Genomic DNA, 27,041 nt, shown 5'->3' with positions numbered 1-27,041 from the left:
CTTGGGCTTCTCACAGCTCAGTGGTCTCAGGCTAGGCGCACTTCTTACATGGTGGCTGATTCCAGGCCAATTAAGTGTCATGCCTGAAATGGACATAGCATCTCTTCCATTGCATGCTACTGGTCAAAGCAGTCCTGGGGCAGAATAGCTTGTGGGTTAGGCCATACTGCTGGAGCCATCTCTAGAAAAGTAATTAGCTAGAAAGGATGATCAGGAAAGCCCTTTTAAAAAAGGTAGTATCTAGGCTGATCCTTGAGGGATGAGAACAAGCCTGTCTTGTAAAAAGCTGGGAGAAGAGAGCATTCCAGGCAAAGACACCAACAAAGGCAAAGGCTGGGAGGTGGAAAAGCGAGTCTTGTACCCCTACTTTCCTTTTCCCGTATCCAAATCCAGCCCATCATCTGGGACCCACATCGAGCTACCTCCCTCATGAAGCCTTCCCAGATACATCAGTCCCTGCTGATCCTTCCCCTCTTCCTAGAGCACTCATGCCTGGAGCGCTTCTCTGGCTGGAACAGGTTGGTTGGGTAGAGCAGTGGTTATGCACATAGTCTCTGTGAGGACTTGGGGAAGTTGCTTAACTTCTCTAACCCTATGTTTGTTCACGTGTAGATGAGAATAATAATACCTACTTTATAGGGTTGCTAGGGGGAGAATGTTAATATATGTGAAGTGCTGGGCACCTGGTGAATACTCAATGAATGTCAGCTACAACTAATAATTTCAAACTGGTTCATCCCGTCGTGTTAAACTATTCAAAAATTTTTTTAGAGCAGACACCATGCCTTTTTCAACTTTCTCTCTTTCATCATGTAAGCAGTGTGTCTTGCATAGATGTTATGGATAGGAACAAGCATGCCACAGAGCTCTCCACTGTGCTGTGGTGTTAATGAAGCCATGCAGGGCACGGAGATGAGCAAGACTCAGCTGGATCCCTCCAGAAGCTTCCAGAGAGTGAGAAAGTAGCCGTGCTTGCAGCAGCCATGCTGGGGAATCTTTCACATTTGGATACAGATAGTAACAGGTTTCAAAGCACTTGCACATCTGTATTAGCTTGCTAGGGCTGCCTTAACACAGTACCACAGACTGCATGGCTTAAACAACAGATATTTTCTCACAGTTCTGGAGGCTAGGAATCAGAAATCAAGGCTGAGGGCTGTGGGGAAGAATCTGTTCCATGTCTCTCCCCCAGCTTCCAGTAGTTTGAGGGCAATCTTTGGCATTCCTTGGCTTGTAAAAGCACCACTCTGATCTTTGCTTTCATCTTCACATGGCCTTCTCCCTATGTGTGCATCTGTGCCCAAATCTTTCCCTTTAATAAGGACCCCAGTCATATTGGATAAGGGCCCATTCTAATAACCTCATTTTAATTTGATTATCTCTGTAAAGACCCTGTCTCCATATATGATCACATTCTGAGGGACCAGGGTTAGTTCCCCAACATCATTAATTATTAGAAAAGTGCAAATCAAAACTACAATGAGGTACCACCTCACACCAGTCAGAATGGCCATCATTAAAAAGTCTACAAGTAACTAATGCTGGGGAGGGTGTAGAGAAAAGGGAACCCTCCTACACTGTTGGTGGGAATGTAAACTGGTGCAACCACTATAGAAAACAGTGTGGAGGTTCTTCAAAGAACTAAAAATTGAGTTGCCATATGATCCAGCAAACTCACCTGGGCATACATCTTGAGAAAACTCTAATTCAAAAAGACACATGCACCCCAGTGTTCATAGCAGCACTATTTACAACAGCCAAGACATGGAAGCAACCTAAGTGTTCATCAACAGATGAATGGATAAAGAAGATGTGATACACATACACATACACATACACATACACATACACATTGGAATACTACTCAGCCATAAAAAATGAATGCCATACTACAGGCATAAAAAAGAATAATGCCATTTTTTGCAGCAACGTGGATGGAACTAGAGATTATCATACAAAGTGAAGTAAGTCAGAAAGAGAAAGACAAATATCGTATGATATCACTTATGTGTGGAATCTAAAATATGACACAAATGATCTTATTTACAAAACAGATACAGACTCACAGACATAAAAAACAAACTTATAGTTACCAAAGGGAAAAGAGGGTGGAGGATGGGTAAATTAGGAGTTTTGGATTAGCAGATACTAATATATATCAGATATATAAAATAGATAAGCAACAGAGTCCTACTATATAGCACAGGGAACTATATTCAATATCCTATAATAAACCATAATGGAAAAGAATATGAAAAAAATACATATATCCGAATTTAAAAAAAATTTGGACCAGGGCTGCAGTCATCTGAAGCCTGACTGTGGCTGGAGGATCCACTCCCAAGACTGCTCACACACGTGGCTGCCACGTTGGGAGTTGGTTGCTGACAAGAAGCTCAGTTATTACTCATGCAAACCTCTCCCAGGGCTGCTTGAGTGTTCTCACAATATGGATCCCTCATGAGTGATCAAAAGAGAGCAAAGAGGAAGAACAATCTCTTTTATGTCTTAGTCTCATAATTTATAATCCATGATTTCCACAATATCCTATTGGCTATATCAGTCAGCCCTATTCAGTGTGGGAAGGGACTACACAAGGGCATGGATCGCAGAGTCAAGAATCATCTGGGTCCATAGTGGAGGCTGCTTACCACGTCCTACTAGATCTCCTTTCCCCTCATTACTTGCCCCACCCATACTCAGTCAGGAGCTCTTACTGTCATCCAAACATTTATCACATACGATAATATGTTCAGACTGTAAGCCCCATGAGTACAGAGACTGCATCTGTCTGGTTCAGCAACCAGCATAAGGCATAGAGTAGGTACTCGGTGAAAGTTTTCAACGAATTCTGATAATTTTCTTCCGTCTGAATTACAACACTGCTTGTTTGTCTCCTCGCTGCATTATAGGCTCCTAGATCAGGGCCTGATATAGAATTAAGGCTTCTATAAACGTATATAAACGTTTGCTGAAATGGGCTGTGATAAAGGGGATTGGAGAATCCAGGAGGTCTGGATCTTGCTTCTGCCGGCCTCTCCCTCCTGCTCAAACCCACAGAATAGGGACAAAAGTCTGACAAAGCCAAGTGGCCAAGATCCACAAACCCTAGCAACGCGGGGCGGGCGGAGCTGAGCCCGCCGGTTACTAAGGAACGTCACTTCCGGGATCCAGGGTCGCGGGGAACCACTTCCGGGGGCGCGGCGCGGCGAAGCGGGAGGTGAGTGCGGTGCTGCCTGCTGCCGGGTCGGGTTTTCGGGGCGGGGCGGAGTCGCAGAGGCTGCGGGAACCGAAAAGGGGTTGCGCTTAGGCGCCGCGGCCCGGCTGTGACGGCGGCGCTGCTCTGCCCGCTCGGGTGGCGCTCGGCGAGCGGCTCAAATAACTTCCTGGGGCGCTCGTTCGGAAGTTAACTGCTGAGGGGAGTTTGAGTCTGAGGGAGGCGGAAGGCTTCTCTTGCTGCCGCCCAGAGCTTTAGTTCGCAGCTGGGGCCAGAACCCGGTGCTCCTCACAGCTGTGACCTGGCTTTTCTTCCCGCGGGCGGAGCATTAGGAGGAGCCAGAGCTCCTGAGTCAGTCTCGCTGGGGTTCGACCCCCGAGTGTGCCTGTATTGCTGTGTAACCGTGGGCGATCTCTGGTTGCCTCTTTGGTTCTGTTTCCTCTTCTGTAAAATGGGCCCATAGGCTTGTTCTAAGAATTAAATGAGATGGTGAATGCAAAGCGCTTAGTGAATGCACAGAGTGTTTGCTGAATTAGTTTCTTTTAAGACAAGTGGGAAATGAGTATGTGAAACGCCACACCTTTTAAGTGGTGGCAACAAACTCGAATTTAGTAATTATATTTTGCAGGACATCTGCCCACCAGTTTCAGCCCACTGGCTGCCGGTTCTGACTGCTCTGGGAGATGGCTTACTTTTCCATAGGACAAAATTCTAACCCAGTTTTGAGCAGTTCTTGGGAATTTGTTGTAATGGGATGGGTCTGGGTATGCAGTCCATGGCTGTAAGACAGTAATTCCTGACACTGGTTTTCTATTTCGCAGTGTGTTTCAGTGGAATTCTCAGAACAGAATTTTAAAACTACTTCATTAGAAGCCACGAATCCCCTACCAACATACTTAAAATCTGGGTTTTTCAGTCTTAGAGAATTTTAGTTTCTATTTGCTAGGTCTGGACAGCTATACATGTCTCAGGGCTTATTTATTTATTTTGAAGTGTTGGGGTTTTTTTTCCCAGTAAATTTTTTACTTTAGAACAATTTTAGATTTACAAAATTATTGTGAAGATACTGCAGTTCCCACATGCACCCCTCCAATTTCCCCTACTATTAACATCTTACATTAGTATAGTACTTTTGTCACAATTAGTGAACCAACATTGGTAAGTTATGATTAACTAAACCCCATGCTTTATTCAGATTTGCTGAGTTTTCTCCTAGTGTTCTTTTTCTGTTCCAGGATCCCACATTACATTTAGTTAGTTGTGTCTCTTTAGGCTCCTAGGACTGTGATGATTTCTCAGACTTCCCTCGTTTTAGGGAAACTTGACAGTTTTTGAGTACCAGTCAGTTGTCTTGTAAAATGACCCTCAGTTGGGATTTGTCTGGTGTTTTCCTTATGACGAGATTGGAGTTATAGGTTTGGGGGAGGAAAACCCTAGAGGTAAAGTGCCATTCTCATCACATCACATCAGGAATATGTATTATCAGTGTAAGTTATCATAGTTGTTGTTAACCCAGATAACTAGCTTGGGGTAGTCAAGCTTTTCCACTGTACAGTTACTCTCCTTCCCTCGCTTTTCCATATTGCGCTTGGAAGAAAGTCCTTATGCACAGCCCACGCTTAAGGAGTGTGGAATTATACTTCACGCTTAAAGGCAGATTATGTACATAAATAATTTGTAATTCTTCTCTGTGGGAAATTTGTCCACTTATTAAATCATTTATATCAGTGCCTTGGATATTTATTTTCATACCTTGAATTATAATCCACTACTATATTTTGTTGTGCAAATTGTTCTGACTTTGGGAGTTGGGCGCTCTTTGAAGTGGCTCCTGTATCCCTTTGATATTCCGCAATCAATGTGGTTTTTTTTTTTTTTAACACTTTCTTACTTTCTATTTCAGGCTCATCTTATATATTTCCTGCTTGGGACGTAGAATTAACCATTTTTCCAAGGAGCCGTGGTTCCTTTTATTGGAGAATGATATTAGACACCAAGATCTGGGTGCTAGATGTGCTCATTGCCACTGATATGCCCCCCCATTTCTAGGCCCTCTCAGCACACATCAAGAGATACGTGTGTACATCCTAACCTACTTATATGCTCACATATCTATAAATATTTAGGTAGCCATTTGTATCTATATTGAGCTAAATATGAGTTCATATTTATGTCTGCAACTCATCCATTCCAAGTGGATCATTCCAGCCTCCTCTGGCTTATCTGTAACCTCCTACTCCAATTGTGACAAACCTTGCTCCCACCAAATACCATCCATTTACTTAATTGTTCAGTTCTGGTGTACATGTATAGTTTCGGAATTGTTAACCTATATCCCATGTGGGAAAAACTTTATTAATTAGAGTAGACTGCATACGTACAGTTCCTTTTGCCATTAGTCTTACAGACTCCACTCATTTCCAGAGTTACGGAGGTCAGCACCTGATTTCCCCTACCCTTTCAGTGAAATTGTTTAATCCATTTGTAATACATTTAGATTCAGAATATCACATTCTGCATTCCATCCTGGATATCTAAATGATTTTTTAAAAAACATTTGCATACATTAAAGTTTACTCTTTGTGCTGTAAAGTTCTATGGATTTTGACAAATGCTTAATGTCTTATATTTACCATTACAGTATCGTACAGAAGAGTTTCACCTTCAGGTATTATTTTTAACTTCTTTCTTTCAGATTTCACCTCAGCAATCCTGTTGGCCCTCCAAAATATATCTATAACCTGAGAATTCACCACCTCCCCTGCTTCCTGCTGCAAGTGTGTCTTTTTGACTATTATAGTGGCCTCCTAACTGGTCTCCCTGCTTCCACTCTTGTCTGCAGTCTCTTCTCAACACAGCAGCTAGAGTGACCATTTACAAATGAGTCAGACCACGGCACTTCTTTGCTGAGAACCTTCCAGTGGCTCCCCTTTCACTCAGAGGAAAAGCCAAAGCCCTACTGGCTTTACAAGCTTGCTCACTCTACTCTTCTCCTTGATCCTAAAGTTCATTCCTGCCTCAGGAGCTTATCCCTGGCTGTTTCTCCCTCCTGGGTTACCTATCTGATATTGAAATGACTTGTTCTTTTACTTTCTTCTTGCCTCTGCTGAAGTGTCAACTTCTCAGAGCGGCCTTTCCCTGACCACCTGATATAAAATAGCACCTTTTATCTCTCTCATTAGATTTTCTCATAGTATTCACACTTGACGTGACATTATATCTATATGTGTGTGTTTGCCTCCAATTGGATGAAAACTCCATGGCAGGAACTAGAGTGGTGCTCAGTAAGTGTGTCCAGTGAATGAGTATCTCAGACCACTGGTATAATACCTGCTGGAGTGGTTGTGAATTGCATGAGATGCTGACTGTAAAGTGCGGTGCACATCTGGCAAGTGATTCACTCACCCTTACTGCAACTGCTCTGACAGTGGCGGGAGGGTGGGCAGAGCCTGTCACGGAGTCAGGGTTAAGTGCCTCCTAGCTGAGAACTGGAAGGATGAGTAGGATTCTTGTGACTTCTATAATCAGGAAAGGAAAGCCCAGAAATCCCAGCAGACAGGCTGGGAAGTAAAGCACAGGGTGCAGAGAAAATTAAATGGGAGTTGTAGAGCAGACGCAAGATGTGTAGAGCGTTTTATGTTTTCCAGAACTTTATTACAACCACCCTCTGGTTATACCTGTTGTTCAATATGAGTATTTATAAATTAATTAAAGTTAAGTAAAATTGAAGTGAAAAATTCAGTTCCTTAGTAGCCTCACTTAAGTGCTCAATAGCCACATGTGGCTGGTGGCCACCATATTGTAGAGCAAATATAGAACATTTCCATCATTGCAGAAAGTTCTCTTGAGCAGCATTTCATTAGACTTTATAAAAGTCTTGTGAAGGGAGTAGATAGGGCATGGATTTTTCTTTTAAATTGTATTTCTTTTTTCAGTAATATTCCCCCCAAAATGAAAGCTTATGACCCCTTCACTTTAACAGTAACTATTTACATGTTCTTATGGCCTCTTGACCTTTAGCCAATGAAATCACTGTTTATACATGGTTATAGTTACAGTGTTTATGTAATTGCTTTCTTTCTGTTGGCCTGATACACATTTGTATTTGCCATTTTAGTGAAGGGGGCATATGCCATGCTATGTACCATAATGGCTTAACTGCTTTATTGTTGGACACTTCAGTTGCTTCCTGTTTTTCAGTATTATGAATAACATTGCCATGAGCTTTTTTGTACCCGAAGCCTTTTTCTTCTTTTGAATTGTTTCCTTACTGTAAATTCTAGGAAGTGAGTTCTTCAGTCAAAGGATATAATCACTTTTATGACTCTTGTTATATATTGCCTAATTGCCATTAATGAAAAGAAAGCTTAAATGCATTATAGCTTTGGGTAGATATTGTTGTTTGGGTCAGGAGAACATCAAGTGGTCAAGGAATTGGCCCAAAGTATAGCTCATGGCTGAGGGAGGCAGGATTTGTGCTCGCCTCCCCTCCCCTCACTCCCCATCCCTGACTCCTGGCCCCATGTTTTTATTGTACTACGAGTATTCTTAACAATGTTGCTGTTGTAACAGTAATAAATCTAAGTATTGGTAAGTCCAGGAGGCTTGTCACAGTCTTAAATATGAAGCTTAGGGCCAGGGGCATTTTTGAAAACATATATTAATGAGGTACAGCTGAAGAAATAAGAGAGCTTTTTCACACCTTGCTGTTCACTTGGCATAAGGATATAGTGCCCTTTCGGGGCTGTATGTTTCCTCCAGTGAAGCTGTCATTGCAGCCGCCTTGGAATTCACTTCAGGGCCAGTTTCTGAGCCTCCGTAAACCATCAGCCTGGGTTCTGAGCATCATACCTTGTATTTGACCAAAAATGGTCCTGCGCTTGAGGCCCCACCTGATTCACCACACTTGGATCCAGATCGTGTTGGGTTTTTTCCAGAAGTCAAATCCTTCCTGGGAGGATGAAGATCTGCCAGCTCTGAGGAGTTTAGAGGGGAAAAAAAAAGGGCCCCAGGCTTTGAAGGCCTTTCCCAGAGAAGACAGAAGTGGTGTGAAACAATGGCCATTGGGAAGGCACACACCTTCCTAAGTGACCAGGTAGAAAGGGAGACAGTGCACATTTGCATAAACCCCAGTTTGTTCACTTAGAAGGTCATCTTTATTATCCTTTAGTCACTCCTCCATGTGGGAAAAATGTTGCAAATCAGTGAAGCCACGGAGCCAAGGTGGAGGAAGGTTTTAGGACAGTCTCTTTAGTCCAGAGCCATCCATAATGTAATGCAGGCCACGTGTGTCATTTAAAAATTTCTAGTAGCCACGTTTAAAAGGTAAAAAGAAACATATAATTAGTTTTTTTTTGATAAAATATTCATAACAAAATTTACCATTTTAACCATTTTTAAGTGTACAATTCAGTGGTTCATGATGTGTATAACTATCACCACTGTATCCAGAACTTTTTCATCATGCCAGACTGAAACTCTGTACCCATTAATCAGTAACTCCCCATTTCCCCTCCTCCAGCCCCTGGTAACCTCTATTCTAGTTTCTAGCTCTCTGAATTTGCCTGTTCTAGGTACTTCATATAAGTGGAATCATACAATATTTGTTCTTTCCTGTCTGTCTTACTTCACGTAGCATAATGTTTTTAAGGTTTATCTATGTAGTAGCACGTATCAGAATTTCATTCATTTTAATAGCTGAATAAATTTCCTTTGTATGTCTGTACCACTTGTTTATCCATTCATCTGTTGATAGGTTCTTGATTGTTTCCATCTTCTGGCTATTGTGACTAGTGTGGCTGTAATCCAATACATCATTTCAATATGCAATCAAATAAAACATTGTTAATGAGTTATTTTAAATTCTTACGTTCATACTATTTTCTAAATTGAGTGTTGTACCTATCTTAACAGTGATCTTAATTTGGACTAGCTGTGTTTCAACTCTCAATAGCCACATGTGGCTCATGGCCACCATATTGGACAGCTCAGATTTAGCAGCAAATTGTCTTGTCACAGAGATCCCTGAAAACACAAAGGGCTTTGGAGTCAGATGGGCTTGGTTCCAAAGTAAGTTTTCCCCTTTCTCATTGGGGTAGGCAGAAGGAAGCCACCCGTGGGTGCTCTGGAGAGCAGATCAGTCACACCAGGGTGGGAGGAGGGCAGTAAGAAAGGCATGCTGGGGAGGAGACACGAGCTTGGCCTTGAAGGTAGAGTGGGGGCTTTGCCAAGCAGTCAAAGTGGGAAAGGGCATTCTTGGCAGAGTGTGCAGCTTGGGTGGAGGCCCAGGATTGTGAAAGAGCCCCATGCTCTTGGAGAGCCACAGGCAGTTCTTTCAGCATGGCCGGGGGTTAGGAGAGGGGGTCCCTGGTGAAAGGAGAGGCTACAGGGTGGGCTGAGGCCAGACCTGCCACCTCTGGCCACCACTGCCGCTGTCGCCCCTGTCCCCAGCATCTCTTATTTGGGTTACTGGTAGGAGCTCCTCACTGGTCTGCCTTTGTCCACTCTGCACCCTCTCGGCGCCCCCCGCCCCATTTAAAATGTAAATCAGATCATGTCACTTTTCTACTCAAAAATCCTTCTGTGGCTTTACATTTTACTCCATCAAATTGGAAGTGTCAGGGTCCTACAAGTTCAGCTCCCATTCCCCTCTGACCTTGCCTCCTTCCACTCTCCCTCCTGCACTCTTCTCTGGCCATTTTGGACTCACATCCCTGCCCTGGGGCCTCTATATTTGCTTTTCTGTCTGCCTGGAATATACTTCCCTGAGATGTTCCACCGGCTCACTCTCACACTTCGTCTCTCTGCCACTTTATTCCTGTCTCTTCTTCAGAGAGGCCCTTCTTGTCACCCTTCGTAAAATAAGATGATGCCCTTCTGAAGTTTTTTTCAAAACAGTTATTACTGTCTGGCATATCACATCTGGGTGCGCTATTTGTCTGCATCTGTCCTGAGATGTAGGCCCCAAGAAAGCAGGTATTTATCTATTTTGCTCAGTCTTCAGTGCTTAGTGTTCAGTAAGTATTTGTTGAATGAATGGATAATGAACGAATAAACAAAACCTGTAACAGAGCAGGCCTTCAATAAATACATTCTTCCTGTTCTATGTCATCAACAGGCACATGTTGATTTGCGATTTTTGTTGAAGTGTTTGCATTTATTTATTTTTCGTAAGTTTATATTTATATTTGAAAAAATTTCAAATGTACAAAAAAGTTGAAAAAATTGTCCAATTTGACCTCCGTGTATCCTCCACTTAGAATTGTTAACGTTTCACTACAGTTGCTTTATATATTCTTGCACGTAGGTGAGTGTATTTGTGTAAGTGGAACCATGTAAATAAACGTCAGATGTAGAAACATGACATTAACTCTTTGTTTAGAAATTGGCTCTGGAGAGTGGTGAGTCGGAGGAGACCTCAGGCAGCAGGCAGCTGGGGCCATGGCCTCCGACCTGGACTTCTCTCCTCCCGAGGTGCCGGAGCCCACGTTCCTGGAGAACCTGCTACGGTATGGACTCTTCCTGGGGGCCATCTTCCAGCTCATCTGTGTGCTGGCCATCATCATCCCTGTTCCCAAGTCCCACGAGGCGGTGAGTCCTTCCCTGTGAGCCTCAGCTCCTCAGGCGGGGTTCTAGGTACTAAAAATAGATGTCACAGCAGTGAAGACCAGCAGGGACTATGCTGGGCTTTACTGATTGAATGCATCCCCAGATTTCCACCTGGGGCATTGACCCACATGGTTAGTACCTTCTTTGTTCACATATGCGTTAAGCAGATTTTTATTTAGTGCCTACATTGTTTACTAATGTCAGACTGCTGAAAGATGTGGTGTCTGCCGTCAAGGAGCTTCTAGTCTTTCGGGGAAGGGCAGATATGAAACAAGTACTGACACATGTTTCCGTGAGGAGGCAGAGTACTGTGAGGGTATAAAATAAGGAGGAGGACCTGATCTTATACTGAAACGGGCTGTGCTCTTCTCCCTCCCCGGGAACCCGAGGAATGAAGGAACGGGCTAGGAACTGAATGCAGGTGACTGTGGCCAGGGCACAGAGGGGACCTGAGAGGTGCAGCCAGAGGAGTGGGTGGGGCCCAAAGGGTTTTAAGGAAGAGGGTGACATGATCATATTGGCTTTCTTGTTTTGACTCTTGTTCTATACGTCTTTTTATTCTATAGCTATGCACCCTCATTCCACCACCCCATCTCCCCTTATCTCATGACATTTATTTGTTTAAGAAAGCAGGTCATTACCATCTATAGTATCCACATCCAGGATTTGGCTGATTGCTTCTCTGTGGTGTCATCTGACATGTTCCCTTGTTCCCCGTATTTCTTATTGATAGGAAATTTGATCTAGAGGCTTGATTCAGTGCAGATCAGGTTATTTGGTGAGAACCCCTGTGTATTTCCTATTCTGTGTCATCAACAGGCACGTGGTGTCTGGTTGTCACACAGAGATTCTAATATATTAGTTGGTAATGGTTTCTCCCTCTGTTATAAAATCTCCATCAGTCTTTGATCTGAATGGTCTTAGCATTCATTGATCATTGCTAGATCCATTATTTCCTTCTGCATTTATGAGCTGGAATTCTTCAGTGAAGGAGACCTTTTTCCTCATCGCCTATATGGTTACTCTCAAATGCTATTCATAGTAAAAGGCAGGTAAGTGCTTGATGCTTTTCCTTTATTAGTTTTCAGAGTAGTGAGTTTGGGCTCTAGCAACCTCCAATCTTGACCAATAAAGCTTTGATTTTCATATCATTTTAAAAATAAATTTTTTTTATATTTGATGTTTTAATTTAATTTTTTTAATGCTCACATGGTCTCTAGTGGGAGCCACATCAAGTCGTGTGAACTATTGTCTACCAGGGAAACCATTAGAGACTCATTGCCTAGGGTTTTTATTGCGGAGAGGCCACATAAGCACCCTCTGCCTAGTATGGACCAAAATTCCAGACTTCCAGAAAGAAAGCAGGTATTCAGATTAAACCATATTGTTTGCACAGACAGGTTAGGCACAGTGAGCTGTTCTTATCAGTTCTGGGAATTATGGGAACCACCCAAATCCAGTTTCCCAGATGCCAGCCAAGGGCCAGCCTTGCAAGCTGGCTTTTCTAAGGATAACAGTTGTTTTTAATGTTAACTCTATTTTGCACACTGCCAATATACTTATTATAGTTTTCAAATAACTATATTGTTTTTCTCTACTAACAATAAGACTCAGAATGAAATTTAAGATTTCTTTGTGGTTCTTTTGGGACCCCAAAATAGGTCCCAGTTGGGAATGTATAGTCAGAGTACTGTGTTTAGTAAGCCTTTTCTTCATGTAGGTATACTCCCACCATGACATATATTAATTTGCTTCAATTTGTTTGTAATTTTAGATATTTTTTCTTTTGATTTAATTTAAAAATTATATAAAACTTTTATAGATACATTTCCCAAAGTCAAAACTGTATAACAATGGGGGGGAGGGTGTAGCTCAAGTGGTAGAGCGCTTGCTTAGCATGCATGAGGTCCTGGGTTCAATCCCCAGTACCTCCTCTAAAAATAAATAAACCTAGTTACCTCCCCCCCTTGTTATACCAAAATTAAAAAAAAAATTAAATAATAAAAAAAAATAAAAACTATAAAAAAAAACTATAACAAGATAGTCACAGAAGTTTCCTTTAATCTATCTTCCACCCTTTCCCCTTCTTCCCTCCATATGCAACCATTTTTATTTTCATTTATCCCTCCTTTGTTTCTTTTTGAAAATATGCTCAAATGGATATGTGTGTGATATTTATTTATTCATTTATATTCTCCCTTTGATACATAAAAGATAGTATCCTAGTAAACACAGTTTCACCTTTTTTTCCCACTTAACAATATACAGTATATTCTGGAGATACGTATCTTGGAGATGATTGTGTCCCAGAGATCCTGCTGGTGTAACTGGGAAGAACCCTGGCAAAAGGGCAAGCTTGGGTTGGGGACAGGGAAGGAGCATCCTGGGTTCAGTTTTAAACAGGTGTCTGTAAGTTGTCCAGGTGGTTCTGTCTGTTATGTAAGCAGTTGGATCTATAGGTCTGTATCAGGAGGAGTCGATCAACATTTGAGAGTCAATGAGATATAATTGGAGCCACGAGAGGGGATGTGGTCTCTTAAGGATGGAAGATGGAGTGAGATGAGGAGTAGGCCTTGGGGGGAGCCTTGAGGAGCTCTAGCATGCAGGGAACTGGCGGGTTGGAGCAGCCAGCGAAGGTGGGGAAAACCTTGGTGAATGTGGACAGGCATGTGGCCTCTGGATTGTTTTGTCCATCTCTGTTTCTTGTTCTGGTATTTTCAGAAGGAGGTCATAATTGGAATTTTTCTGCCCACAGTTGTATCATACTCTAAAAAGATAATCCCTGTGCTCTGTGGCTCTGTCCTTACAGACACGACACAGTATTGGGTATTAAAAATAACAAACATTTTTATTGTCGTTGGCCACTGATGAAGCCTGCTAAGAGTCCTTAGGGAGGGAGGTGATGAATGTTCTTGTTTTACAGACAGAGATGTAGAGTCAGAGTTGTGTGGCCTTTTGGAGAGCTGTCGCTCAGCTCCTGTTGTGTTCTTAATCCTTCGAGACTAGCTGTAGAGGGCCAGATCCATTTAGGGAACTTTCAGAAAAAGGGGTGTCCTTTATTGAGCTCAGGTTTTTAGTGGCACCTTGGGTTGAGGTCTTTTGAGGCAGGGAACTGACAAAGGGCTCATCAGTATGCCTCCCCACCACCCCTCAACTCACCCTGCATTTAGACATTTAGAGGTTAATTTGAGATAACAACTTCATGTTTATTTTTTGTTATTTTATTATTTTTTTGAAGTATAGTTGATGTACAATATTATATGTTATAGGGGTACAACATAGTGACTCACAGTTTTTAAAGGTTATACTCCATTTATAGTTATTATAAAATATTGGCTATAGTCTCTGTGTTGTACAATATATCCTTGTAGCTTTTTTTATTTTACACATAATAGTTTGTACCTCTTAATCCCCTACCCCTATCTTGCCCTTGCCTGCTTCCCTCTCCCCACTGGTAACCACTAGTTTGTCCTCTATATCTGTGAGTATTTTTCTTTCTGGTTATTTTCACTAGTTTGTTTTATTTTTTAGATTCCACAAATAAGTGATATCATATAATATTTGTCTTTCTGTCTGACTTATTTCACTTAGCATAATATCCTCCAAGTCCACCCATGTTGTTGCAAATGGCAACATTTCATTCTTTTTTTATGGCTGAGTAATATTCTATTGTATGCGTATATACCACATCTTTATCCATTCATCTATTGATGGACACTGAGGTTGCTTCCATATCTTGGCAATTGTAAATAATGCTGCTATGAACATTGGGGTTCATGTATCTTTTCAAATTAGTGTTTTTGGTTTTTTTGGATATACAGCCAGGAGTGGAATTGCTGGGTCATATCGTAGTTCTGTTTTTAGTGTTTTGAGAGACCTCCATACTGTTTTCCACAGTGGCTGCACCAGTTTACATTCCCACCAACAGTATACGAGGGTTTTCTTTTCTCCACATCCTTGCCAGCATTTGTTATTTGTGTTCTTTTGATGATAGCCATTCTGACAGATATGAAGTGATAGCTCCTGGTTTTTATTTGCATTTCTCTGATAATTAGCAGTGTTGAGCATATTTTCATGTGCCTATTGGCCATCTGCAAGTCCTCTTTGGAAAAATGTGTATTCAGGTCTTCTGCCCATTTTTAAATCGAGTTATTTGTTTTTTTGACGTTGAGTTGAATGAGCTGCTTATGTATGTTGGATACTAATCCCTTATCAGGCATATCATTTGCAAATATTTCTCCCATCCAGTAGGTTGTCTTTTCATTTTGATGGTTTCCTTTACTATGCAAAAGCTTTTAAGTTTAATTAGATCCTGTTTGTTTATTTTTGCTTTTATTTCCTTTGCTTTAGGAGATATCCAAAAAAATATTGCTACAATTTATGTCAAAGAGTGTTCTGCCTATGTTTTCCTCTAGGAGTTTTATGATTTCCGGTGTTGCATGTAGGCCTTTAATTCATTTTGAGTTAATTTTTGTATATGGGGTTAGAGAATGTTCTAGTTTCATTCTTTTACATGTAGCTATCCAGTTTCCCCTGCACCACTTATTGAAAAGATTGTCTTTCCTCCATTATATATCCTTGCCTCTTTTGTTGTAAATTAATTGACCATAAGAGTATGGGTTTATATCTGGGTTCTATTCTGTTCCATTGATCTATACGTCTGTTTTGTGCCATTACCATATTGTTTTGATTCCTGTATCTTTGTAGTATAGTCAGAAGCCAGGGAGTGTGATTCCTCCAGCTCTGTTCTTTTTGCTCAAGATTGCTTTGGCTATTTGGGCCATTTATATTTCCATACACATTTTAAAATTATTTATTCTAGTTCTGTGAAAATTGCCCTTGGTAAGGGGGAGGGTATAGCTCAAGTGGTAGAGCACATGCCTAGCATGCCTGAGATCCTGGATTCAATCCCCAGTGCCTCCGCTGAAAAATCAAATAAATAAATAAACAAGCCTAATTACCTACCCCCTGTAAAAAAAAGAAAGAAAGAAAGAAAGAAAGAGAGAGAATTGCCTTTGGTATTTTGATAGGGCTTTTATTGAATCTATAGATTGTCTTGGGTAGCATGATCATTTTAACAACATTAATGCTTCTAATCTAAGAGCATGGGCTATCTTTCCATCTGTTTGTGTTGTTTTCAGTGTCTTTTATCAGTGTCTTACAGTTTTGAGTACAGATCTTTTACCTCCTTAGGTAGGTTTATTCCTAGGTACTTTACTCTTTTTGATGTGATGGTATATGGAGTTATTTTCTTAATTTCTCTTTCTGATAATGCGTTGTTAGTGTATAAAAATACAATAGATTTCTGTATATTAATTTTGTATCCTGCAGCTTTACCAAACTCATTGATGAGCTTTAGCAGTTTTCTGGTGGCATCTTTAGGATTTTCTATGTATAGTATCATGTCATCTGCAAACAGTGACAGTTTTACTTCTTCCTTTCCAATTTGGAATTCTTTTTTTCCCCCTTGTCTGATTGCTGTGACTAGGACTTCAAATATATGTCAAATAAAAGTGGCTAGAGTGAGCATCTGAGCATCTTTGTCTTCTTCCTGATCTTAGAGGAAATGCTTTCAGCTTTTCACTGTTGAGTATGATCTTAGCTGTGGGTTTGTCATATATGGCTTTTATTATATTCAGATATGTTCCCTCTGTGCCCACTTTCTGGAGAGTTTTTATCAAAAATTGTTGTTGAATTTTGTCAAAAGCTTTCTCTGCATCTATGGAGATGATCGTATGGTTTTTATTCTTTAGTTTGCTAATGTGGTGTATCACATTGATTGATTTGCAGATACTGAAAAATCCTTGCATTCCTGGGATAATTCCCACTTGATCATGGTGTTCAATCCTTTTAATGTATTGTTGGGTTTGGTTTGCTAATATTTTGAGGATTTAAATCAGTGATACTGCCCTTTAATTTTTTTTGTGTGTGTGATATCTTTGGTTTTGGTATCAATAGTCTCATCTTTTAAAATGTAAATATAGTACAGAACATCTCATTTTCATTTATCTTGACGTTTAGGGAAATAAGGCTCATGCAAGTGAATGTCTTCATAACTGAAGGTTACTCTGTTAGCTTTTTTTGTTTATTTGTTTTTAGTTTCTCAATGGATCAGTGGCAAAAAATACAGCACCATTAATTTCACTTTTTATTGATGCATCACACCAGTAAGTGGTCCTCAGTTGTGCAAGGGTTCTTGTGTGCCTCCACAGGGCAGCCTTCTCTCACTCCCCAAACTCCTAAATAAATGGAAAGGAGACACAATATTCTGTATGTATAAACAGCCTTACAAAGAGGGTGAGTACTGAGGCCGTGCTTAGGGGTTGTGCTTAGCAGCTAGCTGGGATTTGGAATTTGGATGGGGAGGGGGTAAGAAGGGGCTTTTAACTTGGGGCTAGGGAGCTTGTAGGGAGGAAGGGAGCCTGTGGGAATGGGGACAGCTATGGGGACTCTAGGCAGCTCAAGGGCAGGAGGGAGGTAGCTGGAAGTGGAAGGTGGCAAGGAGGTGGGAGAGGGTGGAAGTGGGGATGGGAGGACCCAGAGAATAATCTTGTTCTCTCTGCTGCTTTCCTTAGGGCAAAATCGTCCCTCTTGCTTGGCCTATAGAAGCAAGGTTTATTAGTGGCTTTTTGGGTCAGAAGATAATATTTTTGGCTCCAGATGATGGGAAAGGCTTTGAAAAGCTAAAGAATGTCTTTCCTGTTGTTCCAGTAAGCCGATTTTTTTGCAACTAGTTTATGACTTCAGCACTTCAATACATACCAGATTATTTGAAAGCTTTTTTGGGGGTAATCAGGGAAGAAAAAAGGAACATATAGAAATGCTTCCCACCCCACCCCCTTTCTTTTCATAGTAGGAGCAAGAACTAGTTCGTAAAATCAAAACCGAAGTCCCTAGAATCCTAAGCCAAATGAGAACATTTGTTCATTGACACCTCATTAAACTAAGACCCGAAAAAAACAAACATTTGTTTGAGCCTGATTGAGGCTTGGTCCACACTTAATCCAAGCATTTTCTTGCAGGCTGGATTCTAAAATATAAGAAGGTAAATCCTTATACCGTTTCTGTCTATTCCAGGGTGCAGCCGTGTTTCATGTCTCATGCCAGTCAGATTGACTGTATGGTGGCTGTGGTGGAAAGGATTCTGGGGCTGCTTCTAGGCTCCAGAGGAAAGAAATTATTCATTCATGTCTGCCACGAGCAAGGGACTGGGGAGTGGTAGCACGAATTGCCTGTCCTTTGGCTGGAATCCATGATTCTCCATCTGCCTGCACCCACCTGGGGGATTTTCAAAGCCCTGGGCTGTACCCATAGAGATTCAGATTCAGTTGTTCTTTGAAGCCTTGGATCAGTATTTTCTTAAAGTGCCCAGGTGATTTTGTTATGTAGCCACTGGTCTAGTCCTTAGACCATTTCCCTGAAGCACAAACCGATTTAGGCAGGACAGGAGGTGTTCAGTTCTGTATATGTTACGTTTGAAATAGTAGCACCGCATCCAAGTGGGAAAGGGAGAGCCAGCAAGAAGTTTGGGATAGAGACCTGGGAATTATTTTAACCAACATAGCATGATTTCTTGAAACTTTCAATGAGTTGCTAAGCTTTTCAAGGAAAAGGAGGATCCAGGGAAGGCCTGAACTTCGGCCACTCCCAACCTGCCTGAGGTAGTTTCTGTGCAGTGTAGAGATACTGAAAAGATGTGGCTGCTGCCCCAGAGCAGGGATGCAGCTGGGCCTCTGGAAGTGGGGGGTTCACCGGGGACCCCCTCACTCACCATCTGCATCTCTCCGCCTCCCCTCCTGTCCATCTTCTGTCTTTCACTCCTCTTCCCAGGGCCCTGGTTCCTCTGCTTGCTGTCCCTGTGATGAGATGAAACGTGGCCACTAACAGCTCCCAAAGTTTACCGTCTTTGAGCTGCAGCGTTTGGAGTCTGCCTTCCTGCTTGGTCCCAGTTCCAAATTCCCTAGAGAAGGAACTGTAGCTGACCCAGCTTGGGGGAGGGGAGCATCCTGTGAAGTGACCTCATAGGGTGGAGGGGAAGGTCTGTTCCCAAAGGAGCAGGAGTGCTGTGCAGATGAAGCTGGAGGCTCCATTCCTTTTGCTCTCTTGGAGATGGGCAGAGCAGCGGGCAGAGGACTAGGAGACTGTGGTCTCCCCAAACAACCACAAGTGGCTCAAGGAGGGCACATGCGAAACCCAGTCTCCCATGTAAAACGAGACCGACTGAGTGATGGAGGAAAGGCTGCTCAGTTTGATGATGATGCCTTGTTCGGCTGCCCTGCTTCAGAACTTGGTTTCAGTAGAGCTAAGTTCCTGGATCCCTAGGGCATCCCTAGATAAAGGCTTCAGACGTCTGTGAGCTCCCTGCAGTTGTGTGCAAACGTGATGTTTTTATGCTTAGGCACATCTTCTGGGAAGTTAGTCTAGAGCTTTTCTCAGAGTGGAGAGCAGTAGTTTTAATGAGGTGGGAGCCAAATTCCAGGAGTGAAAGAGTAGGTAATGAGGAAGTGAAGGTCGGGAGATCCTCTCCTCCTTCCCAAAAGCCTGCCTGAGCGGACTCCCGAGGTTCCTCTGGATCTGTTTTCATCTGGAATTTGATCCCACCAACCCTCAGCAAGCGGGTGTTGACTTTTAGTTCAGTGACTCATGGAGCAGGTGGTAGTAGCTCACTGGGTAGTTAGTCTCCAACTCTCCTAGTAGTTTACGTGCTGACTATTCGCATCTTTTCATATTTTATGTCACATCTGCTCAGCCAGCTGCCAGCCCCTAGGCAGGTGCCTTCACTCCCACCCTGCCATCTTTGTGTGATTGCTGTAGTCTTTTCTTGCATTAATGGGGGCCCTCTCTTTGAAAGCCCAGATACTCAGCTCTGGCGGTTTCCCTAGAAAGACTGTATTGGCTCTTAAAATGGAATTTCAAGGCACAGCTGGGTTCAGAGGCTCAAAAGGTCTTCAGGGCTCTGTCTGTCTCTCCATTTCCTGGCTTTCCTGCAAGTGCTGGCTTCATTCTTAGGCCCTTGCCACCTGTCTCGAGGATGGTTGCAGCAGCCCCGGTCTACATCCTTATTGCTCATGATGTACAAGTAAGAGAAGCCATTTCCCTGCCTATGCTCACTTTCCAAATCTCACGGAAGGCCTCTGCTTCGCTCTGTCCTGGCCACGTGTCTGTATCCTGCCTCATTGGTGGGAAGGGGTTTGGGTACCATTTCTGGCCAGGCCATGTTTAACTGGCCACTCGTGTGGCCACAGTGACTGAGAGCACCGCCCCCCCCCCCCCCGCCAAACCACATGGGACAGGGAAAGGGCAGGGCCCTGACAGAGAGTGGGTGCTGGGCAGACAGAGACAACTGATGCCCAGCACTGTGATCTGGCGGAGGAGAGCCCCTCAGAATTGATGGCAAGGGTGGTAGCTTTCCATGTGATGCCCATGGAACCTTCACTGTCAACCAGAAAGCCCTGCAGTGTTTGGAGCCCTGAAAGGGTTGGAGCCTTCCCAGGGGCAGCGGGGCAGTGGCCTTAGGAGTTCAGGACCCTGTTGGAAAATTCTCCTTGGGGATCTTGATTTTAGACTAGGCCCCTGACTGCCAGTGACGGCTGCCGTGGTAAATAATTCACCCAGGCAAGCGCACACCTGTTCCCAGCACCTCAGGGGACAGTCTCGCAGAACCAACTTTGCGTGTCTGCCCTGTACTTTTTTAAGCTTGGAAGGAGCTCTCAGTTGAACTGGGCGGGAGGGTGGTTTTTACTTTATGAGCCGTTCTTGTGAGAGGGCTGTGCGGTGGGCAGGGCGAAGGTTTAAACACGGTCTCGAGATGTGTACTGGCTTGTGGGAGAGACGTCTGGACACACAAGGAGCCACAGACCAGCCTGTGGGCAGGGCCTGCAGCCATGCTGAGTCGTGTCTGGAGTGAGCTCCCAGGCTGTGCTCTCTAATCACGGTTCTCCTCGCCTGCCAAGTGCGTCCCGGACGCTGTGTCTCCTTTCGCCTTGTGGAGCCCACATGGATTGCCTTCCCCGTTCTGTTTCAGCTAGTCCTATCCTCCCCTCAAGGTCAGTGCTAGTTCCGGCCCTGCAAGGTCTTCTCCGCCCCCATCTGCCTGAGGCCTCTGGCCAGAGCACACAGCAGGACAGACTTCAGCACTGGGCCGTGGGCTGAGTGCAGGCCAGCCTCCACCTCCCTGAGCCCACGTCCCCAGCTGTAAAAAGGGCATTCACGCCCGACCCACACTGTTCTTGAGGATGGAGTGAGAAGAGGTGTGTGGGCCTACCTGAGCATGAGGCTATGGTGGTTTTCTTTCCCTGGACCGTTTTAGAGGAGAGAATAGTTTCAGTCTGTGTAAAATGACATTTTGTCCTGATTTATTGGACTAAATCCACACTGAACTGTAGAGTGGAAATCATAAAATGCCATGTGCCTTCCCTGATGGAAGGGATTTGATGTACTGTGGCACAGATTCGATTATTTGAATCTGATGAATAGCAGCAATTTTCTGGCCTTGTAAGTGGCTCAGAGCTTCTTTATTGTTGATGAGGCCTGTGTCCACAGAGGACGCCTCTGCAGACCCAGGAACCACCTGCGGTGGAGGGAGGTTTTCTTTTACTCTCCAAAGTGGAATCGCTGGGGAAACAGCAAACTGGCTTCAGAGAAGGCAAGGTGTTCCCAGATTTAAGGGTAGGGCTGCAGCGTTTGGTGTCCGCCATCTACCTGGCTTGTACCAGCAATGTGCATTTGAAGAGAAGCTAAGAGTCAGCCATTTATTCAGTCATTCTTGCCAGCTAAGAACTCGGAGCTACAGCTCTGTGTGGCTAGGACCCCAGCATCTGAATCATGTGTGTAACAGCTTCCCTGCAGCTTGTGTGGAAGGAAGCCGTGCTCTCTTGGGCCAGTCGCTAAGTCTCGGTGCACCTCAGTTTCCTTGCCTGCAAAATGGAGCTCAGAGTGACAGGCTCATGTGGGTGATGAGAGGCTTAGTGAGCTGATGTTGTCAAGTACCCACGTGGTGCACATCACTAAGTGTGCACCTCTTCTTCATTATCCTGTGCTGCCCAGCACAGAACCTGCATCCACTGGGCGCAGACAGATAGTTGATGGTTCCGGAGCACATGTGCAAAGCATGAAAGAGAACAGAGCTTCTAGGGGATACTGGCTGGCCAGTAGCCCAGAAGTGACAGAGTGGGCTGCACAAGGGGGTGTGCCTGGAGACAGGGCCAGGGCTGCAGTGCAGTGGCTCTGGAGGCCTCTCGGGGGTTCTTGGAATGTGTCTTATACATGTTTAAAGCAGAAGACACGTGGTCAGGACAGTTTTAGGAGAATAGACTCCGAAAGCAGTGTGGCAGACGGTGAGGAAAACCTGTGGGAGGGGCAGGCAGGAGACGTGTGGTCTGAACTGTCTCGGTCGTGTGGGACCAGAGGGGACCAGGCAGAGTTGAGAGCCCCGTGGAAGGCAGAATGGACAGGCCATGGGGACAGATTGGATGTGGGGGCACGAGGACTCATAAATGACTTGGAGGTTTCTAGCTTGGGTACCTGTGTGGCTGATAATGCCAGAAACTGCACTGGGGAAGAGAGGAGGAGGTCTGGAGTGAGGAGGAGACAGAAAATGCCTTCAGATGACTCGATGACTATACACTGTCCACACTCCCACAGAGAGCTGCTCTCAACTGTAGAAAACAAAGCCTGACTCGAGGAGCGCTAACCCACTTCCCTGACTCCTGTAGGGACTGCAGTCACAAGCAAGGGCTTCCTGAATGACCCAGCGGCAGGAATTAGAACAAGCCGTTCTTGTCATCCCACAGTCACCTGTGCTTCCAGGCGCTGCTCAATGGAGAGAAAGTAGATTTCACAGTTGACTCAGGTTCTTGGTTGCCATCAGCCCCGAGGTCCCTAGGAAATCCGGGGGGGCTGTACCACACGGCAGTTAAGAGCTTAGGTTCATCCTGTCTCTGTTGCTCACCAGCTGAGACCTTAGCCGGGTCACATAACCTCTTTGAGTGTCTCTTTCATCTATAAAATGGGGCTGATTATGGCACTTTTTGAGGCAAAAGTAAGATATGTACAGACCATGGACCTGGGGCCTGGCATATTGTAAATAGTATTAGCAGATGTTGTGGCTGTTATTATTACTATTGTTATTGGTGGCCGTGTCCAGCCATGCTTTAGGGTATCTGTGTCCTCTGTGCCCATGGAAAAAGCGAGGCCTAGACTTAAGTGCATTTTCATGATAATAAGCAAGAGCAAAGTTCCCATGGTTAGGGGAGATCTTGTGTGTTCTTTCATTTCATTTCATTTCATTCACTCATTCATTCATTCATTCAGGAACAATTGAAGCTGTCTGGAGGAGCTCACAGGCCAGTAGGGGAGACCAATACGAGAACATGTGACTTTGGTAAAATAAAAGTGGCATCGTAAGGTTCCTGGGTACCTGGGGCGTAGGGGTGGGAGGAGGGCATGCACCCTGCCGGAGGTAGAGGGGCAGAGGAGGAAGGCTAGACAGTGAGTAGCAGTGTGTTCTTGGGCTGGGCCAAACCATGGGAGGGCTTTGCTGGGTGGCCAAGGAGAGAAGGATGCTCCTCTTGTTTAGGGGTGAGCAGAGAAAGCCCTGGGGCCTGACCCAGTGTGGGGCTGGAGGAGAGGCTAGGGGAGGCTGGAGAAGTGGCCTCCTTAGGTGCCGTCCCAGGTGTGGGACACGAGACTGTGGGTGATGGAAACCACTGGAAGGTTGAAGGCGGGGTATCTGCATTTGAGAAAAATTCTTTTGGCAGGTGCATGAGGAATGGCTTGGAGAGGACAGGGAGGCCAGTTGGCAGTGGGGGAACTTCAGTGGGGACTTGGATGCTAGAGAGAGTGGCCATGTCAAGAGGTGGAGGAGGTCGAATCAGCGGGACTTGATGTCTGACTGAACAGAGGGGAGGAGGGAGAAGGTAGGGTCATTGGGACTCTGGTTGCTCTGCCCACCAGCAGGGAGGATGCCAGGCCAGCTGGAGAAGGGGCCACGCTCTGTCTAGGACACTTGAATTGGAGGTGCCGGGGAGGTGCCAGTTCCTGTCATCTGACAGACAGCTGGGTCAGGAGAGAGGTCTGGGAGGTGACAGAAAGGATGAAGTGCCCGAGAGAAGGTCTATGGAGTAAGGAATGTGCTGGGGACAACTGGGTGTCCTTATCTCTGAATTCTGAACCAGGCCCAAGTGAAACCAGAGGAGGCACTCAGCTTTGGGCTCCATCCCTGGAGATCTTGGCAGACCTCGGCAAGTTCCCTGTGCATAGACCATGCATCTCATAAGGCCCTGTTTGCCCAGGGCACGCAGGCAGGGACTGACCACTTTCCACTGGCCTCATAGGTGCTGGGCTGGGGATGGTTTCCAGCCCTGAAAGTCTCCAGAGGCGTTGTGTCGTGTGAAGTTTGCCTTAAACAGTAGCCCTTCCTGCCGGGCTCTGCGGCCATCAGTCAGCCTGTGCACTTGGCACACTGGCTCCTCTGAGGTTTGGTTTTGTTTGTTTTTCTAACAGGCTAGATTTTTTCTTTTCTTTCTTTCTTTCTTGCTTGCTTTTTTCTTTTTCTTTTTCTTTTTTTTTTTTTGCCAGGTTACATAAATAGTGTCAGCACCAGAGGCCAGGCTGGCGGAGTCCAGGGCGCAAGCAGAGACCTGGCTGAGGAGGGGCCAGCCCCCTTGTTATCTTGGGAGGATCCCCCAGGGCTGCCTGGGACAGGGTTGGCAGGCTCGCAGGGTGGAGAGCAGACAATGATGGCCAATAAGAGAGAGCCGACAGACCTTTGGACTGGGCCTTAGGTGGGGACTGCCCTCCACAGCCGTAGTCCTGCCTCTTCTGTCTGATGGTGGCCTAGGCCGGGAGCCGACAGTGAGGAGGGAAGGACAGAGAGTAAAGCAAGCTGGGAGCTGGCCAACTAAACCCGAAGAAATACTGTTCTCTTCTAGAAACAGTGTGGTCCCTCCTAGTATTCTTAGTTTTTTTGTTTTCCCATTTTTAATAAAAGATCACAGGTACTGAGAAATATTTCCTTCCTATAGTGCTGGGGGCAGTGGGGCCATGGAGGGGTGGGCACCTGAAGAAAGATGCAGCCACCGCTCAGTCATTTCTTCCATGAAGGGACTCAGGGCCAGTGTCACAGGATGTTTTAAGGTTTTCAAGAAAAGCAAGGAATCCAGATTGAATGGGAAATCTCCCATTTGGCTCAAATTCTTAAAAATAAATGCTGCAGGCCAAGTGAAGTCTGCCTGTGGGCCGGACAAGGCCTGTGGACTATAGTTCATGTTCTCTGGGCTGGATGGGCCTCGCTCACATCCTGCCTGACTGTGGCTCAGTGTGACTTATCACCCAGGGAGGAGGGGACACTCAACAGGACTGAGGCCACTCCGGTTTCTTCTCTGATGTGAGCCTGTGGGGCTGGGACAGGCCAAGTCCCTTCCCTAGAGTCTACTTTGTTTATCAGCACAGCAAAGGCTGAGCTAGATCTGTGGTTTTGAATCTTTTTTCAGCAGTAAAACCTTTGTTTAAACCAAATCTTACAGGGAACAAATCACAGTGTACATGACAGATAAAAACCAGAGCTGCCGCAGATGTAGGGAGAGTCTGCAGTTCTGCCCCGAGGCTGCCCTCTGCCCTTTCCCGCGGGGCACCTCTGCCAGGCGCCACAGAACACAGTGTCGGGGCTGCCCGTCTGCCGGCTGGCGCTCTCCACCCTCCCCGGCCCTGGCAGTCTGTGGCTTGAAAGGGAGGAGGAGACGAGCAGGGCCAGAAGAGCAAGCCACAGTAGGTCTGCCCACAGCCGGCTCCTTGCTCACATTCTGCCCAGTCCCTGCATAGGGTGACCAGCCAGCCACCGGCTGCATTTGCATTTTACTGAGCTCTTCTCATGCACTTTTGCCTCCTCACATCAGTGCTCTGAGGTGTGCATCACTGTTTCCATTTCACAGGTGAGTAAGCCAAGACACAGAAAGGGGAAGCGAGTTGCCTACAAGGTCTCTTAGCTGGAACGTGGAGGAGCCTGGATTCCACACAGGCCTGTGAGACTCCAGAGGCGGCCCCCTCCCCTTGGGCCTCCTCTCTTATCCTACACGGAGAATCACCCTGTTCCCCGGGGCAGTCCCGCATACTGTGGACCCTGGGTCCCAGCAATGACAGTTTCCATCCCTTGTATTTCTGTGGCACGTTTCCGTTTGCAAAGTCCCTTCCATCGTGATCTCATTTTGCTGGTGTCAGGCTTGATTTGTCTCAGGAGGACTCTCCTTTCTCTCGTCACATAGGAGGCAGAACCATCTGAGCCCCGAAGTGCAGAGGTGACGAGGAAGCCCAAGACTGCTGCTCCTTCTGTGAACAAGAGGCCCAAGAAGGAGGCCAAGAAGAAGCGGTAGAAGAGGCGGCCTGCGGAGCCTAGCGGGCGGGGTGAGGGCCTTGGGGGCAGCCCTGCCAGGCTCCACACCCTCGCTTCACTCCGGGCTCAGGGTCTGAGGTGGGCCCTCTGACCGCAGAGACCTGGACAGTCATGAGAGCCTCCAGGCCCCAGCTAGGCAGACCACCACTTCCCTTCCCTTCTGCTTCTGTGATGGTTTAGAGCCAAGGGGACTGAAACCCCTGTGTGCACAGACTGTCTTGGAAGTCTGTTTGGACGTTGGGTCAGCTCAGCAAGTTACATTTTCTTACTTAATCCTTGTGTCCTGCCTTTAGTCAACACCTTGTAGATGTACACTACATTTTAGAGTCATTATCTAATGATGACAGGCACTGCCCTCTCCCATTACCTGTGCCACGCAGATCAGATCTCCTGCTAATCAGGCACCCTTGTCTCTGCTTGTGTAGATGGAGCCAGGCCAGGCCTCCCCTGTTTGTTTAGGTCAAGACCCCAAGGTCACTGCGATGTTCGCAGTCCCCGGTCCCACTAGTACAACAGGCAGGCCTGAAAGATGCCTGGCGTGAGAGCGAGCGGAAGACGCGGCCAGGGTGATGCCTGGTTCTCCTGGGTCACATGGAAGGGATTTGGCTGAATGAGTGTGTATTTGTGGGCCCAAACTTCCTCAGCCTCTGAAAGGGGACGCTTGTCAATCTCAGACCAACCTCTTTTCAACCCATCACAGCACATTCAAGGTATACCATTTGGCTTCCATCTGTATCCCCTCCAAACCCCCCAATTCTTTTCAACCCCCACCAGTGAGGAAAAGTCATTTGGGGAAGAAAACATCAATAAACTACCCCACACGCTGAA

General features: G+C 45.3%; 1 protein-coding gene across 1 annotated transcript; it reads left to right on the top strand.

Moving 5' to 3' along the window:
* Positions 1–3,172: 3,172 nt before the first annotated feature.
* MANBAL (mannosidase beta like) lies at positions 3,173–27,041 on the top strand. Its single transcript, XM_010975218.3, has 3 exons — positions 3,173–3,220; positions 10,599–10,807; positions 26,086–27,041. Exons 2-3 carry the CDS (start codon positions 10,658–10,660, stop codon positions 26,191–26,193), a joined length of 258 nt encoding a protein of 85 aa, XP_010973520.1. The 5' UTR covers positions 3,173–3,220; positions 10,599–10,657; the 3' UTR covers positions 26,194–27,041.

This window comes from Camelus dromedarius, chromosome 18, assembly GCF_036321535.1.
Source record: "Camelus dromedarius isolate mCamDro1 chromosome 18, mCamDro1.pat, whole genome shotgun sequence".
NCBI lineage: Eukaryota > Metazoa > Chordata > Mammalia > Artiodactyla > Camelidae > Camelus > Camelus dromedarius.
The sequence above is the reverse complement of the archived record's forward strand: the minus strand, read 5'-3'. Positions and strand labels throughout refer to the sequence as shown.